The sequence below is a fragment of the Gouania willdenowi genome, chromosome 4, assembly GCF_900634775.1.
Source record: "Gouania willdenowi chromosome 4, fGouWil2.1, whole genome shotgun sequence".
NCBI lineage: Eukaryota > Metazoa > Chordata > Actinopteri > Blenniiformes > Gobiesocidae > Gouania > Gouania willdenowi.
In genome coordinates, this window is record NC_041047.1 from 4,500,067 (window position 1) to 4,521,060 (window position 20,994).

Sequence of the window (20,994 nt, forward strand, 5' to 3'; positions counted from 1 at the left end):
GCTCTGCAAAGAATTCTGTTTGGGCAAAATATGCGCAACTTGTTAACGAGTAAATTTTTCTAGTTAGCTATTAAAACGCAAACTGATGCATATCTCGGTCAAAAAATAAATGTTAACAACAGCAATTCTGAGGTCCTTAGTTGTCATGTGACTGTGAGGGTATGTGCCAAATTTGAATAATGTAGGCCACTGGTGAGCGCTGCAAATAAGGAATATTTATATCTCTTAAATGACAAAACCGATTTTTACCAAATTTGGTGGGTATGACCTTGAGTCGTTCCTGGGGTCATATCTCAAAGTTTTTTTGCGATTTGTTAAAGTGGGCGTGTCTTATTACATCATAACACATAAATAAACATTTATTTCAGCTGAATTATTATATTGAGGGCTGTAAAATTAACCACACACACCACCCATACCAAAAATTGCGCCACTAGGTGGCGCTATATTTGCAAAAAAATTATGGCCTTTAACTTTCACATTTTAATTCACATCTTCATAAACTTTATATCCCCATATTCCCAACATAGAGTCACATCTGCTGACATAGGCCACGCCCACTTCCACGGCATATTGCAAGACTTGTGGAAAAGTTGAGTTCTTTCCACAATTTACAATTTAAAATAACTGAATTCATGTGATATAAACAAAGAAAAAAATAAAAGCCCCAACAATATTTTAGAGTTTTATCAAATTTGAGAATTTGAGATATCTACAACTGGACTATTTGGTAATATTCACAATAAATTATGTTTTCTCTGTAATTTTTATTTTCTCCTTCGAGTCGAACTGGATGCTCTGGGCCAGATTTGGCTATAAAATGAATTTTTTTTGGTCCAAATTCTGTTTTCAGCATTCATATTTTTTTAAAATTCAGTTAAAAAAAAAAAGAAATATGTATATTTCTTTTATAAAACTACAAAAACAACACTGAGACCAGGCTTTTGATGGCAATATTATGATGTGCTATCTGTGTCAGATTTGAATTGATTTCTTATTGTATTTTGGAGTTACTCCAAGTCTCTCACCTCGTCATTCTCCCCACACGCAACTTCCTCCTCATCCCGGACATGTCGAGTGTCACCGCTTGCCCCGTTTTTTGATCGTTTTATCTCACCATCGCGACACTCTTAGTTCTACACATGCTCTGGTTGAGTGTGAGCTGCTGTGAACTCAACTCTTGTCGCACCATTTTCTCTCGTAAACTCCTTTACTCTCCTTCCGGCTATGCTCAGGTCCCTGTATTTATTATATGTTTACTTTGATAAATAATATGTTTAGATGCAGATGATTGATCAAAGGTCAATGAAATGTAAAATAATATATACAAAATATAGATAAAAGGAAAAGGCAAGTGTTTTGTGGTGTCACATTTGTAGCCATTAATCTGTAATGGTATCAGTGTAGTAAGTTAGTATTTATTATTATTAAAGGGGAAAAAAAGCTTTATATTCTTCTATAAATATGCTCTAAGAGAACTGAATAAAGTTGTAAAAATGTTAGACCTTACAGTCGATAGAAAATGTTGCCACCTCCTCCAACTGTTCTGGAATAACTGTGGGATGTTTTATCCGTTAAACAAAACAACTTTAACCCCATGTGGACTTAAAGGTCATGAAGATGCCTGTATTGCCTCAGGTTCATGCAAATATTTCTCAGCTTTGTAAACATTATATCATTATAGTATAAAAAGTGATGGAATGATCTGACAGCACAAACGTTTTTACAAATTGTATGTTTTTGAAACGTTTCTTTGTCGCCCCCTTTAGTATTAATCTCAGCATTTTATCTGCCATTAAAACCAACACTTGATAGAGAACGTTGCTCCAAACAAGCTGCATGAATGAAGGATGTTCAGAGAGAATAATTCATTTCTAAACGGGAACCTTTTTTGGTACAATTGATGTTCTCTCTGATCCTGTACGGGTTTATTTCCATCACTTAGTCGTCCTCCAGATCGATGCGTTTTAGGATTGTGTTTGACTCTAAACATTCATATAGATTAATGAGCAGATTAAGCAGCTAAATAGCCAAAAAGTGTTTAATAGCAGACTAAAAATACAGACAAACCTGAGAAGTAGTTTATATTTGCTGCCTTGCTTAATGTGGACATGGTGTTGGGTTTCCAGATATAATCCATATCTTTCTTTAGTAGGACCAACATTGTACTGGAATAACCAAACTGTTACCTTTACTTTCCAGGGATCTAATGCTAATGTTGATGAACAAACAGTAGACACCAGACTGTTCTTACCACTTATATCTCTTTTTACATTCCTCTCTCATGCTGTAAAAGAATAATAAACAATGTTTTCACAAATCAGACGCATCACATTGACATTACTTTGAATGGTATTTAATATAGTGTTGCTCCTCTGGGGTTCAGAGGGCATACGGGTGTGTGTATGAAGTGCTCAGCTTGCCTGTGATAAAGAATGGAGACAGCACATGTGTTCAGCTGCATTTACTTCATGTGAGGATTGTTCTTCCTCTAACATATTTTCACAATCAACAACCGCAGTAATCCAGATACCTATAAATGGCCTTAATGAGTCCCAAAGTCCATGTGGCCATAGCTTAGTAAAGCTATACTAGTCACACATTATAATTACACAATTACAGTTCCTCAAAAATTACAAAAATACAACATAAAACGTACATTGTTTGTAACCCAATGTATTTTAATATATTTATACTATTTACCCTTTTTACTTATTTTCACTATGAAATGAATCACTATTTATATGTATATCTTTTTAACTTGTAAATATATTTATCTTTAAACAATAACTATGAAATATGCTTTTAATCAAATCACTAAGTTTAATATATAATTCACTAAACACGTGCACAGCAAAATGGCTGCTCTGTATCTAATACAGTTGTACAATAGCATTACTGGTATTTGGTAATAAACCTAAAATATGCACCTTTGGTAACAAATAAAACTCAGCAATTGTCTTTTTTTATGAAAAACGTTTCATAGATGTCCTTAAATCTGATACTCAAGTGGTTCTTTGTACCAAAAACTGCTGTGAATTAGCCTTTTCCACATTGTAATTTCCCTTACACCTGACCATTAGCTTAGCCAGTTAGCTTAAAACACGATCACAACTTACTCAGAAACCTTGTACGAACTTCGTTTCTCTTTGACTCACACTTGACAATATTGTCTTAAACACCTTAGAACTCAGATAATATGCATACATTTCGTGAAATTGTAGTATTTACTAACCTGTGATACAGAATGGAGACAGCACATGTGTTCAGCTGCATTTACGTCACGTGAGGATTGTTCTTCCTCTGTGGTGCCTTAGCTACTCTCTATCATTGCGCTACATGCGCCATCTACTGGTCGGCGTATGGATTACACTTAACTCAAAAGAGATTGCATAAGAACCAAATGAGTTATTACATGAAAATAAAGTAGTTAAATAAAAAAATAAAAATTGTAGGGGTGTCTATTTTTATTTAACCTATGCTTACTATTTCCAGGCCTCTACAATAGCGTTAGCATAGCATTTAGCATAGGGTGACCATACATCCGGTTTTACCCTGACATGTCCTCTTTTAATAATTATTTACTTTATTTGTTTTGGTATTGTTTTAATTTCTAGGAGGATATGTTTCTCATATTGTTTCACTGACTGAGAGTTTTTAAGGTTTATATGACATTTTCCAAGGATAGATTGTTATAATGAATAATAAAGATGATTGACTTCGTTATAAGAGAGAAATTACTTTATAAACCTTATGGAGAAAAACAACCTATTTCTCTACTATGCCTCATTTTGCCGTTACAAGGTAGATTCAAGAACACGTTGAGTAACATGAGTATTACGAGGTTGGTCCAAGTGTCCTTTTTTTTGATAATCCAAATATGATGTATCATTAGCCCACATCATTGTAGCTTATATCATAGCATTAGCAACCATAAATATCTAAAGCAGGTGACTTTAAAGACATTCATCAGACTAACCACTAAAACACCTGCCATGTGCCAAACATTTCTGAACAGGAAGAGGAAGTGATTTAACCACGAAGTGATGACCCACTTATATAGTTTTCTGGCCAAAAAAAGTGATAAAATTAATCATATTTTATATCAAAATACAAACAACTGAAGCAAGACGACTATAGTTATCCCCAACCATGACAAACCCCAAATTAATTTAAGATCAACCAAGAAAGAACTATATCCAACAAAATTCATTATTTTGCCCCACTTTTAGTTTACCGTGTTCCACCATCTTGAAATCACGGCCCCACTGCCTGTAAACATCCCATTGTTTTCTATTAGAGTGAAGCATTCAACCTGATTTATAGATCATTTACCAGCTTTTTATATCATTTTGCAGCTTTTTAGATCAAAATGCCAACTTGTGCTTGTTTTGGTTGCTCTAAATAATCGGGAAAAGTTAAAGATGTCGATGTAAACCTCTCGTTTACCAAGAGAGAATAAAAACAGTTGTGATCCAAAAAATATTCTATAACCTCAGGGGGCGACAGTTCCAACTCTGCAGTTTGGTAGTCGGCAATGAAGCGGAGAAGAGGAGTTCTCCGTAGAGACTTTTCCTCTCCCTTAAACAGTGCGCTGACACGCTCTGGTGGCTGAAGTTGGCGAGTAATCACCGACTGTTGAAGACGCACAAACTCTGAGGATAGACGTCCTTTTGAGTGGGAGTCCTTTAATAGTTCGTGATTAAGTTACATCTACATCTGTATCTATTCCTGTGTGTTTTGTAAAGCATAGATCTTCTAAAAATAATATTTCAAAGGTTTAAGGCCACATTTGTAAAAATAGTGGAGGATCCCTTTAAGGCTGAATTTGCAACCTACTTGCAATTTTGTGACATTTTTATGTTATCTAGTACCCACCGTCTCAGAGTTAAATATCATGTCTGAAAATGTTGTACGATCAAAAAAGAAAAAAAGAAGAAGGAGGGGAAAAAAAGGTGGAAACTGCTGTGCTTTTGCTTTCTGCTAAGCTTGAGTGAAACACCAGCTTTTCAGCTACGAGCCAGAGTTCAGTGTGAATTACAATCTCACCGTAGCGATTGATCTGAACTCTACTCACAGCATCTGAAAACTTGCTGACAATTGTTAATTTTTTTTTTTAATTTTTTTTTTTTTTTTTTTTTTAGCCCGAGGCTGTGAGGAGAAGGAGAATGTGTTCTTTCAGATTAATGCATGCATTGTTCGCCCGACAGTGATGGATTATGGGCTCAGATTGATGAGGAGATCTGACAATGGAATATTCAATAAACCTTCACGCTGTAATGGATTCTATTTCACCCTTAAATGTTGCAGGTGAAATTTTCATCCTGCTAGAAAAGAACTGTGCAGCAGTGCAGGGACAAACTGTTCATATAAGACTAAACACAAACTATATGTGTTATTACATATTAAATCTTACACCAACATACACTACAATTTCATGTTGGGAACATCAAGAAGCATCCATTGTTAGCAGTGTGTAAATGTGATCACCTAATCCATTCACTAATAACACATTGCTTATAATGTTACTACCTTACTTTAAATGGTAATGCCTTCAGAAAAAAGAAGAAGAAGAAGCTTGGTAATCCATTTTAATATTACAAATAATAACAGTTACTTCTATCGACCCTCAAGAGGAAATCATATTGCTACATGTTTATTATTGGGTTACAGTTTTGTGCCCTAAAGCTTCTTCTATCCAACCACGTATTACAATTTATTGAATTTTGTCCACCACAGCTGCACTGATGAGACTGGAAGATTATATATTATATATCTCGAACATTTTTATGGATTTTCACACCCATGCAACACCACGAGCACTTCCGTCCTAATTTAATGAACATTCTAAAGCAGTCGTAACAAAGTTACGTTTATAACTGTGTGTTAAACAAAATGTACTCAAGGTCTGAAACTAGAGGAAGATGTGAGTTAAAAATATACATGTTTTATTCCACATGTATTGTGGGTAATAGAAATGAGTAGTAGAAGTAAATGTGGTAACATATTCAGCGTAGTATGACTGTTTGCTGAGTAGTTTTTGGTCTTTCTGTTGTTCAAAATCAGTGTTGTGCTAATTACTGAAAAAAAGTAACTAGTTACCGTTACTAGTTACTTCATTCACAAAGAAACTCGGTTACTATTTTGATTACTTACATCAAAAAGTAATGTGTTACTGGAAAAAGTAACTTTTGAGTTACTTAGAATTAAAGAATGTATTATTTATTTTGGGTCATTTGTGTCCATACAGCTTCATATTAGTGCTGTAATAATATAATAATCCACTGTTGATCAACTGCTATAAAACAACCATAAATGATGTGCATATAAAGCACAAAACAGCTGCTCCAAAATTAAAACAGTAATTTTTCAGCCCTAGCACAGTAATGTACAGTAAACTGTGTGTATTCCAGGTGCACATTCTGATGTTGAAAATGCGTATGAAAATAAATGTGGAAAAACTAATTCACAGCATTTTTCTCAGCTACACAATGCTAAACATATCAGGCTAATGAGCTGCTGTTAGCAGTGACTCAGCAGCAGCGACAGGCTGCATATTTACAACAACATACCGTGCAATAGTTTGGCTGACCTGTCCCTGGATAACAGTCTCAGTTCGTTAAAATCCAGCCGCAGCATTAGCTTAGCTTCACGGATGCATCTTTTGGAGACAACAATAATGCATGTATTTCCACTCTGAGAAGCTCGTCCTGCTCTCGCTTTGACTCGCCATGATTGGCGTACGTGATGTAAACAGAAACATGCTGACAATGCTTCTTCTTCTACCATTTTACCGTGTTTGGCACAGCATCCCGCAAAAATATGTAGCGCCACTGTAAACAGGAAGTACACTGCAGCTAGCAAAGTAACGGACAAACTTTAACTCAGGTTTAAGCAAAAGTGCAACAGCAACTTCACAGCAGCTTCAATTTTCTGATTAAGAAATCAGATAACTACATATTTTAAAACATATAACATTACAATTAAAAAAAATAATAAACTCTTCACTTAGCATCTCAGCATAGTGTGAACAAAAAATTCAATATGCCTGTGGCGCACATATAGCCTACTGAAAGGGTAAACACATGTAAACAAAGAGGTCGCGGGCTCACATCGGAACGCGAAAAAGTCCAAAAAAAAAACTGGTGAGAATTATTATTATTTTTTTACGAACTCGAATTTGCAAAATAAAAATTGTTTTTATCTACAAATTTGATTAATCGATTAAATCGTTTTTTTGCCCAGCCCTACACTCATCTTAAATAAATAAACATATGGTTGGATGTATGGATGGTACGACAAGATAAATACACACAAGAGATGGATTTTGGAGGCGTCAGTAGAGGTGGGATGATAGACAACGTTCACGAGACGAGACAATATTTTGGATTATTGCAATTTAATGAATAAATATATTTTATTGTATTGTGACCATCACCAGGAAGGGTAAGAAACACTTTATTAAAGGGAGAATATAAAACGAGTGGGCAGTGTTACTCCTAGGTGAGGGGGCAGGGAACAGGAAAGAGGGAGTCAGGGTAGGACAATGGAAGGGGTGGGGAAGAGTCAACTGTTTTAAGGTGAGAGTGCAATGTGATGTTACAGTTGTGTGCAATTCTGATTATGTTTTTGTGTAAAATTCTTTTTTTTGTATTTTTGTTTTTGTTCTGTATAATTTTCTGTTATATCTGTATTTTGGTTGTCTTTGTGTATTTTTTTAATGTCATTTTGATTACATTTTGTGTATTTTTTGTCCTTTTTTGTAGTTGTTTTGGGAGTAATTTTGTAAATATTAACAGTTAATTGTTTGTATTTTGTAATTTTATGTTCACGTTGGGGCAGCACATATTTAAAGCAAGTGTGCCGCCAGTTGTTCTAAGTAGTTTACCTGATGCATGTGCTGAATAAAATAACCATTTCTGAATCATCAACTCTTTTAATGAAGTAAACTTAAAAAAGTTTTTGGTGATGTCATGTGGTAGCTCGCTGAGTTCTTTAATCTTCCCTTTTCCTCCTCCTCTGACAGTATTATGACTTATGTCTTCATTCCCACATGATACGAATAAGGAGAATTCAGGGTAAAGAGGTCTCATAGTCTCGTCATGGTGCAGTTATTGACACCGCGGGAGAAAAAGGAGGGTGCTCGCTGCTAATGAAGCGTATCCGTCACTATCTATCACCTGTCCAATGCTAGCGATTATCAAAGAAAATCTATTAAAGGTGTGGTGGGCGACTCAGTCCTGCTCGACTCAATCCATTTCAGTTATTAACTCTTTTTATCTCTGCGTTTATGGTCAGTGAATACAATAGAAGAATAAAATATCTCTCCTGAACCAGTTTCCAGAATAACTTAACAAGAAAAATCAATTCTTAATGGTTTGAATTTGGAAAAACCCAACACTAAATAATAATTCAAAGCATATATATATATATATATATATATATATATATATATATATATATATATATATATATATATATATATATATATATATATATCAGATAAAGACATATATCAATCAATAAAAATCAATCAGAGAGAGAGATCAATAAATCAGAGAGAGAGAGAAAAAAAAAGATGTAAAAGTTTGAAATTTCCACTGTAAAACATCGATTTATTGACATTTTTTGGAAAATATATTCACGCATTGCATTGTGGGATGTCAACACAGTAAGAATGAAGAGAGAGAGAAAGAAAAAAAAAAACATTTATGCATCAGTATATGGTTCATTGATCTGAGGCCAACAATATGTTTTTATCTGATGAAACAGTTTTGTCTCCACCATATGTACAAACAATGGAAAACAGAAAAAACATGAAACAAATTCACAAAAACACAATTCTTCATAATGCTCTTACACTGTAATAAATAATATGGTAGTTCAACTTAAAAGTCTTTGTTAAGGTTCTGCCATAAAGATTTGAGCTCATTGAAACAATATTGGCACCTTCAATCAACTGAAACATGCAAGTTATAAATGGTTCATAAATCATTGCTAGAAATTGTTACAACTCAACAGTTTCAGTTTAAACCACCTAGCATGTTATGTTGAACAAACAGTAAACTTGTATTGCTTCTCCATATTAATGAAATTGTATGAGTTATTTAAACTCACAAGCCTTAGCTGAAATAATTTTTAACTTACGATCTGATGTCAAAAGAAAACAATGTTTTGACGTCTTTCAACATATCAGGTCAAGTTATGAATGACATTTAACTCACTCAATGCAGTTGAACCAACCAAATTTATTTGCTACTTGGACACAATACTACATTTTCAATATTGGCACCACTTACAGTCAAATGTTAGATGAACATAAATGTTTATGGCAGAAATTGTACAGACACTTCTAAGTAAAAAGAATATCTACTTGTGATTTCTGTTGACATGCAAAAATAGGTTTTGTAAAAACAATTCACAATCAAATAGTCACAGCGTTTTATTTTCGCTTTTTATTTCCAGAGAAGTAAAACATGGAACAAGTGTAGTAGCAAATAACATCTCGCAAAGCTATCCAAGTTTTAAAACATTATAGCAAACCCTGCAGTGCCACTAAGGCCACAAATGCCAGGGATTAAAACTAGTCAAACTTTCAAAGACGAACCAATAAACAGGCCCACTAAAAAACATTTGAAGTGTCCAAAATGGCTCAAAACAATGAGCAACAGTGGTGGAAAAAAAACATAACAGCATTTAAAAAAACAGAGAAATTCACATCTTGCACCTCAATATTTTGTTGCGGAGTCCATGTATCCTGGCAGAGGCCTGTTCGGGCTTGATTTTCATGACAACCTTTTGGAGAAACTCGAACGTGTACTTCATTGCTGATGGGTATTCCAGATTTACAGCATAGATGACACCCATCAGCATTGCCACACCACATGCTACACTCTTCTCATGGTGAATAACTATGCTTTCTTCCACGACGACCGCAACGTCAAAGATCTGATGTGGGACTGCATCCTGCTCCTCTTCGTAGCCAATCAGCAGTCCAAGTTCCATTCCCTTCAACTCTTCATCCAGATGGTCACCATGGGCCTAAAGAAAAATTAAAATTACATGCTTTAAATGTTGTTACGTTTTAAAAAATATACTTTGATTTCAGTAAGACTGAATAAAATCTATTACATTTCTTTAATGAATACTGTTAATTAATTACCTCTATATAGTTTTCCAAACATTATTTTAAATATAATACAACACTCCAAACAAGTTTCTAAATGAGTTGTAATTATTGACGTAACTTCATTTGGATCAAATTTATCGTACTCACATCACACAGCCGGAAAACATTGGATGAATCTTCTTTGAGGTAGAGTGGAAGTCCCAACAGAGCAGCAATCCTCTTCCTCTCATTTGTATTCTGTAAAAGTGAAAAATTACAAACTTTACTTAAGTTGTTTAATTTATGTTTTCTTTATTTAACCAGGAAATTCCCACAGAGATTAAGAATCCCTTTTTCCTGGGGAATCATGGCCCCAGAGAGGAACCTACTGTACATTTTTTTAGTGGTTTTAAACACTGGAGTACCCGAAGAAAATCTGGGAATCGAACCTGGGATCTTCTTGCTGTGCGGCACAAGTGTTCACCATTGCACCACCAAAATTGTATAGTTGTGTTACAAAGACATGCCACCAAAACATTTTATGATGACTAAAAACAACAATAAAAAAAAAACTTATAAAAAAAATTTAAAAAAATAAAAATTGGAATCAACCCCAAAGTTAATGCGAATGTGCAAAGTTTAAATACCTCAATTGCTGACATTTTTCAAGAAGATCCTGTAAGGAGCGAGGGAGAGGAATACATCTTCATTCAATAACTCATTTTTGCAAATCAGTGGCACTCGGTGAATCCAACATTTTGTTTGAGAACACATTAAACCGATCAAACACGAATTACACTGAAGTCAAACTAGGGCTATGCAATTCAACAAAATTGAATTGAGATGACTTATTTGGTCAATATTTCAATAATCAACATAATTCTGGGTTGCAAAGGATTCATAGGTTTATCTTTTTATTTTGAGTAATTAGTTAGTTAAAGGAATAGGTCACCGTTTTTAGACACCGAGATATGTTCTTACCTTCGACGATTTCATTTGTACCTGTACCTTTGGCGTCCGCACAGTAAAGTGAAGATACTGTGCAGATGTCGAAGTACTCCTGGTATTATTACGCCTTACAATATAGTTCCCCTTTTTATCCGCTTAGAAAATCCACATTGTTTAATTTTTTGTGACTATACTTGGATCTTGTAACACTTCACATATCCACATTTAAAAAGGGACTACGTAGAAGAGCTTTGTCGCTTCCATCTTCGCCTCGTTTGGAGCAATAGAGGAGAGGAGGAAAGGCTAACACCATCTGTTCTGTGTTTACGTGACTGAGGGCATGCGTGAAGACCAGACGGGTACACATGAATTTGTCTAAGCTAAAGTAAGAACATATTTCAGTATGTAAAAACGGTGGCCTATTCATTTAAAAACATGCATGCTTTCTTGTTATTTATATGAACAAAGGTGGGTAGAACATTTTACTTGAGTGTTGAGTATTGAGTAACTGAGTGTAAAAGTTTGATTCATGTTTTAGTTGTGACAAATGAGAAATAGAACATAAAATTATGTGAATATTGTCATATTTTCATAGAAAATACCATAAAAACAAAAACAAATTAGAATTAGTAAAACAAATCAAATATTTTAACCCATAAAATTAAGATTTTTTTTCAATTCAAAATTTACTCATCGTGGCACAAGTTACTATATTTTTTACTCAAGTTTTTGAAGTAACTACTTTTGCAAGTAGTCTTAGTAATCTGTTCTCTTAAGTACATGTACAATATATGTAAATGTATATATACATTATAATATGTATAATGTAAATGTAGCGGAGTACTACCCATCTCTACTTAGAGAAGTATACTTACATCTTTCTCAAGGGAGGTCAGAATGTCACCCAAGGAGCGGCACCTTCCAGACTTGCTTGAGGATTTGTAGAGTTCCAGCAGTCGGGGTACAAGTGCATCGAGGCCATCGAGAAATGAAGGCAGCAGTTCTTGGGCAGTAACTCGTTCGAATTCAGCTCTTATCTAGAATAATACAAAACTATTTATGCAGGGCAAGCACACAAAACAGGAATATTTCAACAGTTACATCACCTGTCTTTCTTGAAGCAATGCCGGCCATCGATTGCGAATTTCACTTAGTAGTGGTTCATCACCTACTATCTCTCTCCTCCGCTGGGCAAATGTTGACACCATCAACTCATCCACCATGTCACAATCGGGGATGGTTTTAAGCATTTCCCTCTCCATCTTCATACGGTTCTCCTCCATTACTTCTTCACTGTCACCTTCCTCTGGCCCTGGACAAAAGTGAACTTCACCTTTTTTTGACTTTTTGACTTTTCTTTTTGCCTCTCCTCCTTTTCGCTTATTCACAACCACTTCTGGAAGTCCAGCAACTGCCAAGTCACGACGGAAGTTTCCAACCTTGTATTTAAGGCTATGGACCCACGAATACCATCCTGCTGCAGACCCAGGATCCCTCAAGCTTGGATGCTTGTCCACAAGTGCTCTCGCCACAATCTCATAATGATGACTTTCAGGATATGGAGTAATTTTACACATACCATCTGCAAGACAATCTAGAATGTCTGACTTCATTCCTTTGTTTACCTCTAGAAGGTATTCATCCTTTGCATATTGTGCATTGGCTTTCATCAACTTGAGTTCAGTGTCATAGGAGAACTGAGGTATTGGGTAAGGGTCAGGCCACTCAGCCAACTCCACAGTACCAACAGAGCGGCTAGACAAGCTCCCCGTATCCAGTGTAGAGTCAGAGCTTTCTCCCGAATCAGCAGTAAGGAGAACTTTCAATGTTGCTCGTTGTGCGGGAAGTTCTTGTATATCTTGCAGATTGCAGAGCGCGTTACCAAAGTCGGGGTCCTCAAATTGTACAGAAAATCGACCTCTTATTCCCAATTTGTTTCGGAGTATCTCATAAAGTTTTTCAACAGTAGGTGGTCTTTCTTCAATGGTGAGGCGCCTTATGTCATTTGGAGATAGGATTACTCGTAGGAGCATTGTGGATTGCCTCAGCTAGAGAAAAGAAAAAAGAAAAAACAGTCCCTGTTAGAGCTGGGAAATTAAATGCAATTTAACTGAAATCACAATCTACTTTGGTCAATATCTGTCATAGGACTTACTAATTTTCAGGTTTATAACTATTTCCTTGACAGAAACAGAACTTAGTTTTGATGTCTGGATGAGACAATGGGAGATATTTGTTAAATGATACAGGATGAAAGTATTTTTGTTTGAAGTTTGAATTAAAAGGTATGTCTATATAAGTTAATCAGCCACAGGTATTCAATTTATTGTGGAAAAAAATCAAATCGAAAAATGAAAATCAATAGGGGGGGTTTGAATTCTCATACCATTTGTGAGTTCACAAGCATAAAAATACATCTGGTGCTGCTTGCATAGATTTGTTCATTAATGATGATAATAATAATAATAATAATAACAATAATACATTAGCACAACTAAAGAGTGACAAAACATGACAAAAATGCAACAAAAGAGCGACAATAGTGCTGGAAAAGCAACAAAGATGCAACTTAAACAAAACTGAAAACAAAAGTCACAAAAGGCGTTAAAAATAAAGACACAATCGTGATGAAAAAACAACAACAAAAAAAGATGAAAACATGCCAAAAACGTTTAAAGTAATCAAAAAAGACAAAAAACATCAAAAACTACTTACTATTACTTCAGCAGGAAGCTTCTGGGCGTAATCAGAAGGCAGCCTCGAACAAAGTATGCCACAAGAGGAGTGTAGTCGTTGAGTTCTTCCTTTTGAACTAGTAGACAAGGAGACAGGCTTTTCTTCAGCTGGTAGCTCCTCAAATGCTTGACATAGTCAGCTGTAAAAGGTTCAATTATAAAGCAGGCATGTGTGGCTGAAACAATGCATATTTGAATTATTTTCCCAAAATTGGGCAGTCCACTAGTGCTGCCAACAGATACAAACATATTAATGCAATATTTTGTTCCATTCAAAAAAACATGTGGCGTCAGGTCAATGTCCTCAATATCACCAAACCTACTCAAAACAACCTGTTGCACAGCATTGTCCAGAATTCTCAGTGGTACAGTTGTCAACTTAGAAGTCTCTACTTCAGGCCTGAAAAGGCTTGGCATTGCCAAGTAGTATGCCAACATAAGTTGATGCCTTGTGGCCAATGTACGTAAAATGTTTTTAAAGTTGTTGACATCATGCACAACTTTCTTGAAAAATGAATGTTTTGCTTCAAATCGGATTGTCCATGTGTCAGTAGGAGGTCCAAACTTTTTTATCAAATCAGGATAATGTTCAATGAAATGATTCTTTGGTCGCAGTTTATAGTCAGGGAAAACTAACAGTAGTTGCTGCCTGTGGTCAGATATTTTTGATTCCAAGTAACATAAACTGGCTGGAGTGAAACAGGAAGTTGATAGCAACTCCACCAACTCTTTCAGTTCAAGGACCAACTCCCATGTTTCATCATCCTCTGGAATTTTGTCACCAATGACAAGTGGTAGGAAGCGCACAAGACTCCAATTCTCATGTCCATTTCCACCAAGGCTTCTTTTCCTTTTGAAGGTAGAAGGAATGTTTTGAGGTCTATTTGTATTGTCCGAAAATTTAAAAGGAAAGTTTTGTATTCTCTCATTGAGTTCATCTAATGTAAAATACCTCTTAGAAATGAGGTTTGCCAAACACAGACTGAGCTCAATAGGTACAATTCCTTCAAGGGCATCATGTAAGAAGTCTGGTGGAAAACCTGTGCATGCATGAAACCCTGCCAATTTATTAAGTGGACATTCTCGTTTCACCCCATCAATGACTCCCACATTGCTCCGTTTCAGTTCTTCCACAGCTTTGTCATACAACTCTGATGATCGTAACTCAAATTGTCCTCTTTGAACGTCAAAAGTTTGTATCTCTTCACGTGATGCAAGACAAAACCTACAAAACTTGTCCACATTAAAAGACTCCTGAAATCCACCGAGTGAGTGTGCAGCCAAGTTATCAGCAGCAACTGAAAAAACTGTCCCTTTCACACTACAATTAAGTTTTTGGATGTACACTCCAACTGTTTCCAAATGCTGAATGTCTGAAATCAATGGTGCCAAAACCTTTTCATAGCCATATACTTTAACATGTTCTGTTTTGCACAATACCGCAAGGTAAATTGAAGACAAAGATGATCTGTGCTGCTTTGGTAAATTTGCTAGTGACCAATAAACACCACAAATTTTATGTTTTTTTCTGGATGTACCCAAAGGGTTGCAAATTTCGAAGTCGTCAATGTATAAAAGCAATGAAATGCTGGGTTTACCAGAGAGAATTACATTCCTTTTAAAGTAATCCCCATCCTGACATGAACTATAGTGCTCTGAATGCTCAGCTGTGTTTCTCAATGCCTCCAATATTTCATCTCTTTGAAGAAGTTCAGTGAGTAGTTTTAGAATAGGAATATACACAAATTTATGAGATTTTTTCAATGAATTCAGATCATATTGAACAGGCTCAATAACAGAAAAATGGCGTCTATAAAATGACTGTCTTTTATACACCGTACCGAGTGGTCCTGCTCTTGAAAACCAGGCATAGGAATTTGTACTTTTTAACACTTCAGTCACAGATGATATCAACTCCTCAGAGGTACAATGGGCCTTTAGAACATCAAGCACAGCTTCCTCAGTTCTTTGACCAGCACAATCTCCAATATCAAACAGTTCATCTACAATATGTTGAATGGCCGTTGTTGACACATGAAGGACAGCTTGCATGCACAGGAGCAGAGAAGCAATTTGCCGTTGTGTAGGGTCTTCAACAGATTGATTCTCAGGTTCAGCATCAATTAAATCCAAATCCAAATCCTCCTGTTCCCCAGTTATAAAGGCTTGTGGCAAACTACCAACAATTAGGTCTGGTCTGATATCATCCAAGGTAGCAAACTTGTGACAACGGGTTCTGTGACTTGAAAAGCTGCTGTAAAGCCTTGACTTATAAGGACAGCCTGAAAATGGACATCCAACCGTTTCTGAAGTTTTTAAATGTTGACTTAAATGAATGAAGTAGCGTTTGATGGTGGTGGGTTCCAAATAACGACATAGTTCACACCGTAGTTTTTGGACAGGACTGGGTACTTTGTGCGTTTTTAAGTGCACCGTTAGAGCCACATATGATTTTACAATTTTTGTGCAGTTTGGATAAATGCAGACCAAACCTCTTCTTCCATGTCCATGTTTACCTTTGTAATGATTTAGTATTCTTTGTTCAATGTAAGTTGAGAAACTGCAAAATTTACAGATCCACTTCATCCACGTACTCAGGTAAAGGGTAAGGCTCGTTCTTCCACCTGAAACACAAAATTTTAATTAAAATGTAATAAAACATTCTTAATGACTCCAATTTGAAGACGGTCCTGGTCAAACAAATGTTTCTTTCAGCTACACAAAATGAAATTTCAAGCGCCACTGCAGGTGTCGTAGAATGTTGCAAGAGCAATATTGTATATCCAATAGGGATGTAACGATTCACTCAACTCCCGATACGATTCGATTCACGCTAATGGGTTCACGATACGATTTTCTCACGATTTATTTTACAAAATGGGAATGTTGACAAATGACTGAAAAATATTCCTTTATTTTTTTGGGGAAAATACTGTACTATTTTCTTTTTATTTTTCATTGTCAAAAGAATCCCTTGATAAACTAAGCAAAATGATGCAATTTAACTAAAAATAAATCTTGAATGAAATACATAAAGGAATAATACAAATGAAGAAGAAACATTAATTCAAATTCTGGTTCTATAGTAAACAATTCAAAACTGCATAATAGTTATTTTTCTTTTTAAAAGTGCAACTGAAAATTTATTTTGTGCCTTAACAATTGGACTTTAAAAAATAAAAAACAGTCATTTTACTGTATTTACGTCAGATATTTGTTTAGACCAGCAGAGGGCGCTGGTAACCCAGTGGTCGGTTGGCATGCAGTTATTCCACCAGTGAAGAAGAGATGCTATGCTAGCAGACAGAGCTAATAAAAACGTGACTTTTACAGATATTCACGTAATATTACAGATATTCTTTCGGTGCTAAAGGAGTAAAAAATCATTTATGAGCATGTTTAACATTAAATGGCGGCCAGAAAGAAAATAGTAGCAGATTCCGCCCGTCACGTCCGCTTCTGGAAGGATTAATATATAGCGCCCTCTGAACCGAGCATACTTTCTTCAATTTGGCTTTACCAACAAATAAGAAAAGCTTCTGGAAATAACCGTCAAAATAGCGACGAAAACAAGGATGAAAACGCAACAAAAAAGTGACAGAAGAGCGACAAAGAAAACACAAACAAAGCAGCAACCAACGTGCCGGAAAAGCAAAAAACGTGCAGGAAAAGCAACAGTTAGAGTAATAGAAAAGTGTCAAAAGGCGACAAAAACGTGTTGCGTCAATTGTTACTTCTACATAGGGTTTTTTGTCGCTGTTATGTTGCTTTGTTGTTAGATTTGCGTGACGCCAAATTGGAGAGAATGTGCTCAGTTCAGGTGGGAAATGAGGTGAAAATGGTTACCTTCGTGTGGCGCAGGGGCTCGACTGCCCAGTCACCGCGGAGTCCACAAGTTGCGTGGAACAGCATTTAAGCAATGCGGCGCGGAAATTGTGCAAGCACCAAAATACATGCTCGACAGAAAAAAAAAAAACCTTAGAAGTTTACCTTTGCAAGGGCAGGGGTGTAGCTGCTAACTCTTTTCCCGACCTCGACTTGTTTCTGTCCGACCCGGAAACTGAACGTCAACAAGTATACCCATTTATATGACAAATGCCGCCCCTGTATAGATTCTTTAAAAAAAAAAAAAAAAAAAAAAACCGCTCGCCGACCCCCAAGCTAGCTAGAGCACCACATGGCTTGCTCAAAATGAGCAAAGTATAACAATATTTATATGTGCGTACAGCTTTAGGTAGTATTGTGCCTCTTTCATCTGTCTAAAACCCAAGTAAAATATAATGTACTTACTTTCAACACGCTCCACGAAGACAAAACTCCACCGCAGGAAAAGGCTGAGTTGTGGTCGGCTGGCCGCGAAGTCAAAGCGAAGGGCGGAGTGATGTGAATAGTGTCCTTCCGCTAATAGTCCTACCTCAGCTTTATCGAGATTTATTAATCTTAACAGCCATTTTGGAAGATGTTACGTTATATTTATTATTAAAAGTATGCTTTCACCCTTCAAAAGTCTGTATAATATTTAGTCTGCATTTCCAGCACTATATGTGCTGCGCAATAATATGGTTGTGGGGTTACAAGATCCGGTCTCTTTCTAAAACTTACCAAACAAAGTCAAGTTCATGTATTTAAATGTTACCTCAACACACCTCAAAGAGTTATTCACCTTTGAACTTATTGACATAAGTTAAAAACTTAAAACGATCATTGTCATGTGAAAACAAAGTACAATCTAACGTTACAATAACAAAATGGGCATACGACTCTTAACAGTGTAGATATGTTTAATGTATATCATGAGACACTCACTCTCATTCTGTGATAACCACATTTATTTATTTATCTGAATATTATCCACTGTTATCCAGGAAAGGCATTGTTATTTGCATCATAGTATATAGTATAAAAATAAAAAAAATAAAAATGGGTGAAATGGGATTTTAAAAACCACAGAAATTGGTTAAAGGTTGCAAATTAGAGTGGTCAAAAACTGACAAAAATATGGTAAAAAGGGTTCAAAGTGTCAAAATTGGCTTAAAATTATTTTCAACTGGCAAATAATAGTCAAGACAAATTGTGTATACGGCTAAATTGGCAAATATGGGCATGAATTATGGTGAAAATATGTTAAAAGTGACAATAATGGGTCAAAATATGTGACATTAGGTGGGAAAGTGGTGGAAATGGTTTTTAAGTGCGAAAAATGTCTTGAAAGTGAAAAAAATGTGCAGAAAATGTGCATAAATGAGAATAATGTAACAAAAAGGCATTAAAAAGAACAAAAATATGGCAAGAAAAACCAATGAAAACAGGTTAAATTATAAAAAGTTTAGTGTAGTGTCAGAAAAACGGCTCAAAGTGTGGTTTAAAAGTGGCAGAAATGATTTAAACTGGCAAATAATGGGCTTGGCCAATCGTAAATATGGTTAAATTGGCAAAAAATAAGCATGAATTTTGGTCAAAAGAGGTTAAAAGTCACAATATAATAGGACAATGTATGCAATATTTGGTAGGAAAAGTGATGCGAAGGCTTAGAAAATGTACAGCAAATGTCTTGAAAGTGGAAAAATGTGCAGAAAATGCATTGAAATTTGATGGAGAAGTGGCAGAAATGAGAATAATGTAGCAAAAATGCATTAAAAGGAGCAAAAATGCAAGAAAATGGAAATAAAATAGGTTAAATAAAACTCGCCAATAATAAGCATCATAAATTGTGAATGTGGTTAACTGGCAAACAATAAGCATTAAATATGGTGAAATGAGGTAAAAAGTGATAAAAATGGGTCAAAATACATTAACACATCAGGTGGAAAAGTGGTGGAAAGGGTTTATAAGTTCCGTAAATGTCTTGAAAGTGGAAAAAAGTGCAGAAAATGCATTGAAGTTTGATGGAGAAATGGCAGAAATGGGAGTAATGTAGCAAAAATCCATTAAAAGGAGCAGAAATATGATAGGAAAAAGTGATGAACATAGTTTAAAATATGGAAAGTTTGTTTCAGAAAAATGGTTAAAAATAATAAAAAAATAAGCAGAAATGGGTTTAAATTGTTGTTACCCCAAGGTTGATAACCCCTGACTTAGTTTATCTTTTATTTTTGAGGAAACTCTCCTGATTATCATGTCTCACATGGTTTGAATAAATAGGAAATTTAATTTCTCTGTGTGAGGTTCGTATAATAAGCAGTTGTTAGTGTATTGATTAAATCTGGAGCTACAATCACAAACACTCAGTAATCAGGAGCCGATAAAAGCACCTGTGCTGCTCATCATCTTCACCTGGTCTGTATCAGTATCTGAGGGAATATAAGGAGGTTCCTTTTGTCGTGTTCTCTTTAGTTAAAGCCATCATAGAACCTAGACCTTCAGGTGACTCTATGTATTTCTCTTGCTGTATAATCATCATATTACTGTCTTTATTTAGTCTTTTTCCTTTATTTTTCTGTCTCTCATCTGCTTAATTTGTCTTGGTTGGTCCATTATTTCAGGGGTTCTCAACCTTGGACACACTGGGAGGGGCTTGCTAGATGCCTTCAAGAAAGTACAAAAATTTCTTTCATAATTTGAGCCTATTTTTTGTTTGTTTTTATCCTTTTTCTGTAACTACACCAAACATGCCATATTTTAACTCATATTTATCACCTTTTCTTGCCATATTTTTGCTCCTTTTAATACATTTTTGCTACATTACTCCCATTTCTGCCATTTCTCCATCAAATCAATGCATTTTCTGCACATTTTTCCACTTTCAAGACATTTACGGAACTTATAAACCCTTTCCACCACTTTTCCGCCTCATGTGTTAAAGTATTTTGACCCATTTTTGCTACATTACTCTCATTTCTGACACTTCTCCATCAAATTCCAATGCCTTTTCTGCACATTTGTTGGCACTTTTTATAAACCCTTTCCACCACTTTTCCACCTAATGTCACCTATCATGATATCACACATATCACTTTTAACCTCTTTAACCAAGACCATTAATTGACAGTTTAAACTAGTTTTTCCTACTTTTTTTTTCTGCCGCTTTGACACTTTAAACCCTTTTTACCACTTTTTCTGGTGTATTTGGCCACTTTAATTTGCATTTTTTAACCAATTTTGTTGGTTTTTAAAATCCCATTTCACCACCTTTTCCACTATTTTTAGTCACTTTTAATCCACTTTTATTTCTGATTAAAACATGGATTTACATCTTTGAAATGA

The 20,994-nt window shown here is 35.4% G+C and overlaps 1 protein-coding gene across 1 annotated transcript; it reads right to left on the reverse strand.

The window, feature by feature from the left end:
* Positions 1-9,714: 9,714 nt before the first annotated feature.
* Positions 9,715-15,497, reverse strand: LOC114461637 (uncharacterized). Its single transcript, XM_028443873.1, has 5 exons — positions 13,772-15,497; positions 12,163-13,104; positions 11,932-12,093; positions 10,277-10,366; positions 9,715-10,041 (listed from the first exon to the last, which is right to left on the reverse strand). Exons 2-5 carry the CDS (start codon positions 13,087-13,089, stop codon positions 9,715-9,717), a joined length of 1,506 nt encoding a protein of 501 aa, XP_028299674.1. The 5' UTR covers positions 13,090-13,104; positions 13,772-15,497.
* Between the last annotated feature and the right edge of the window lie 5,497 nt (positions 15,498-20,994).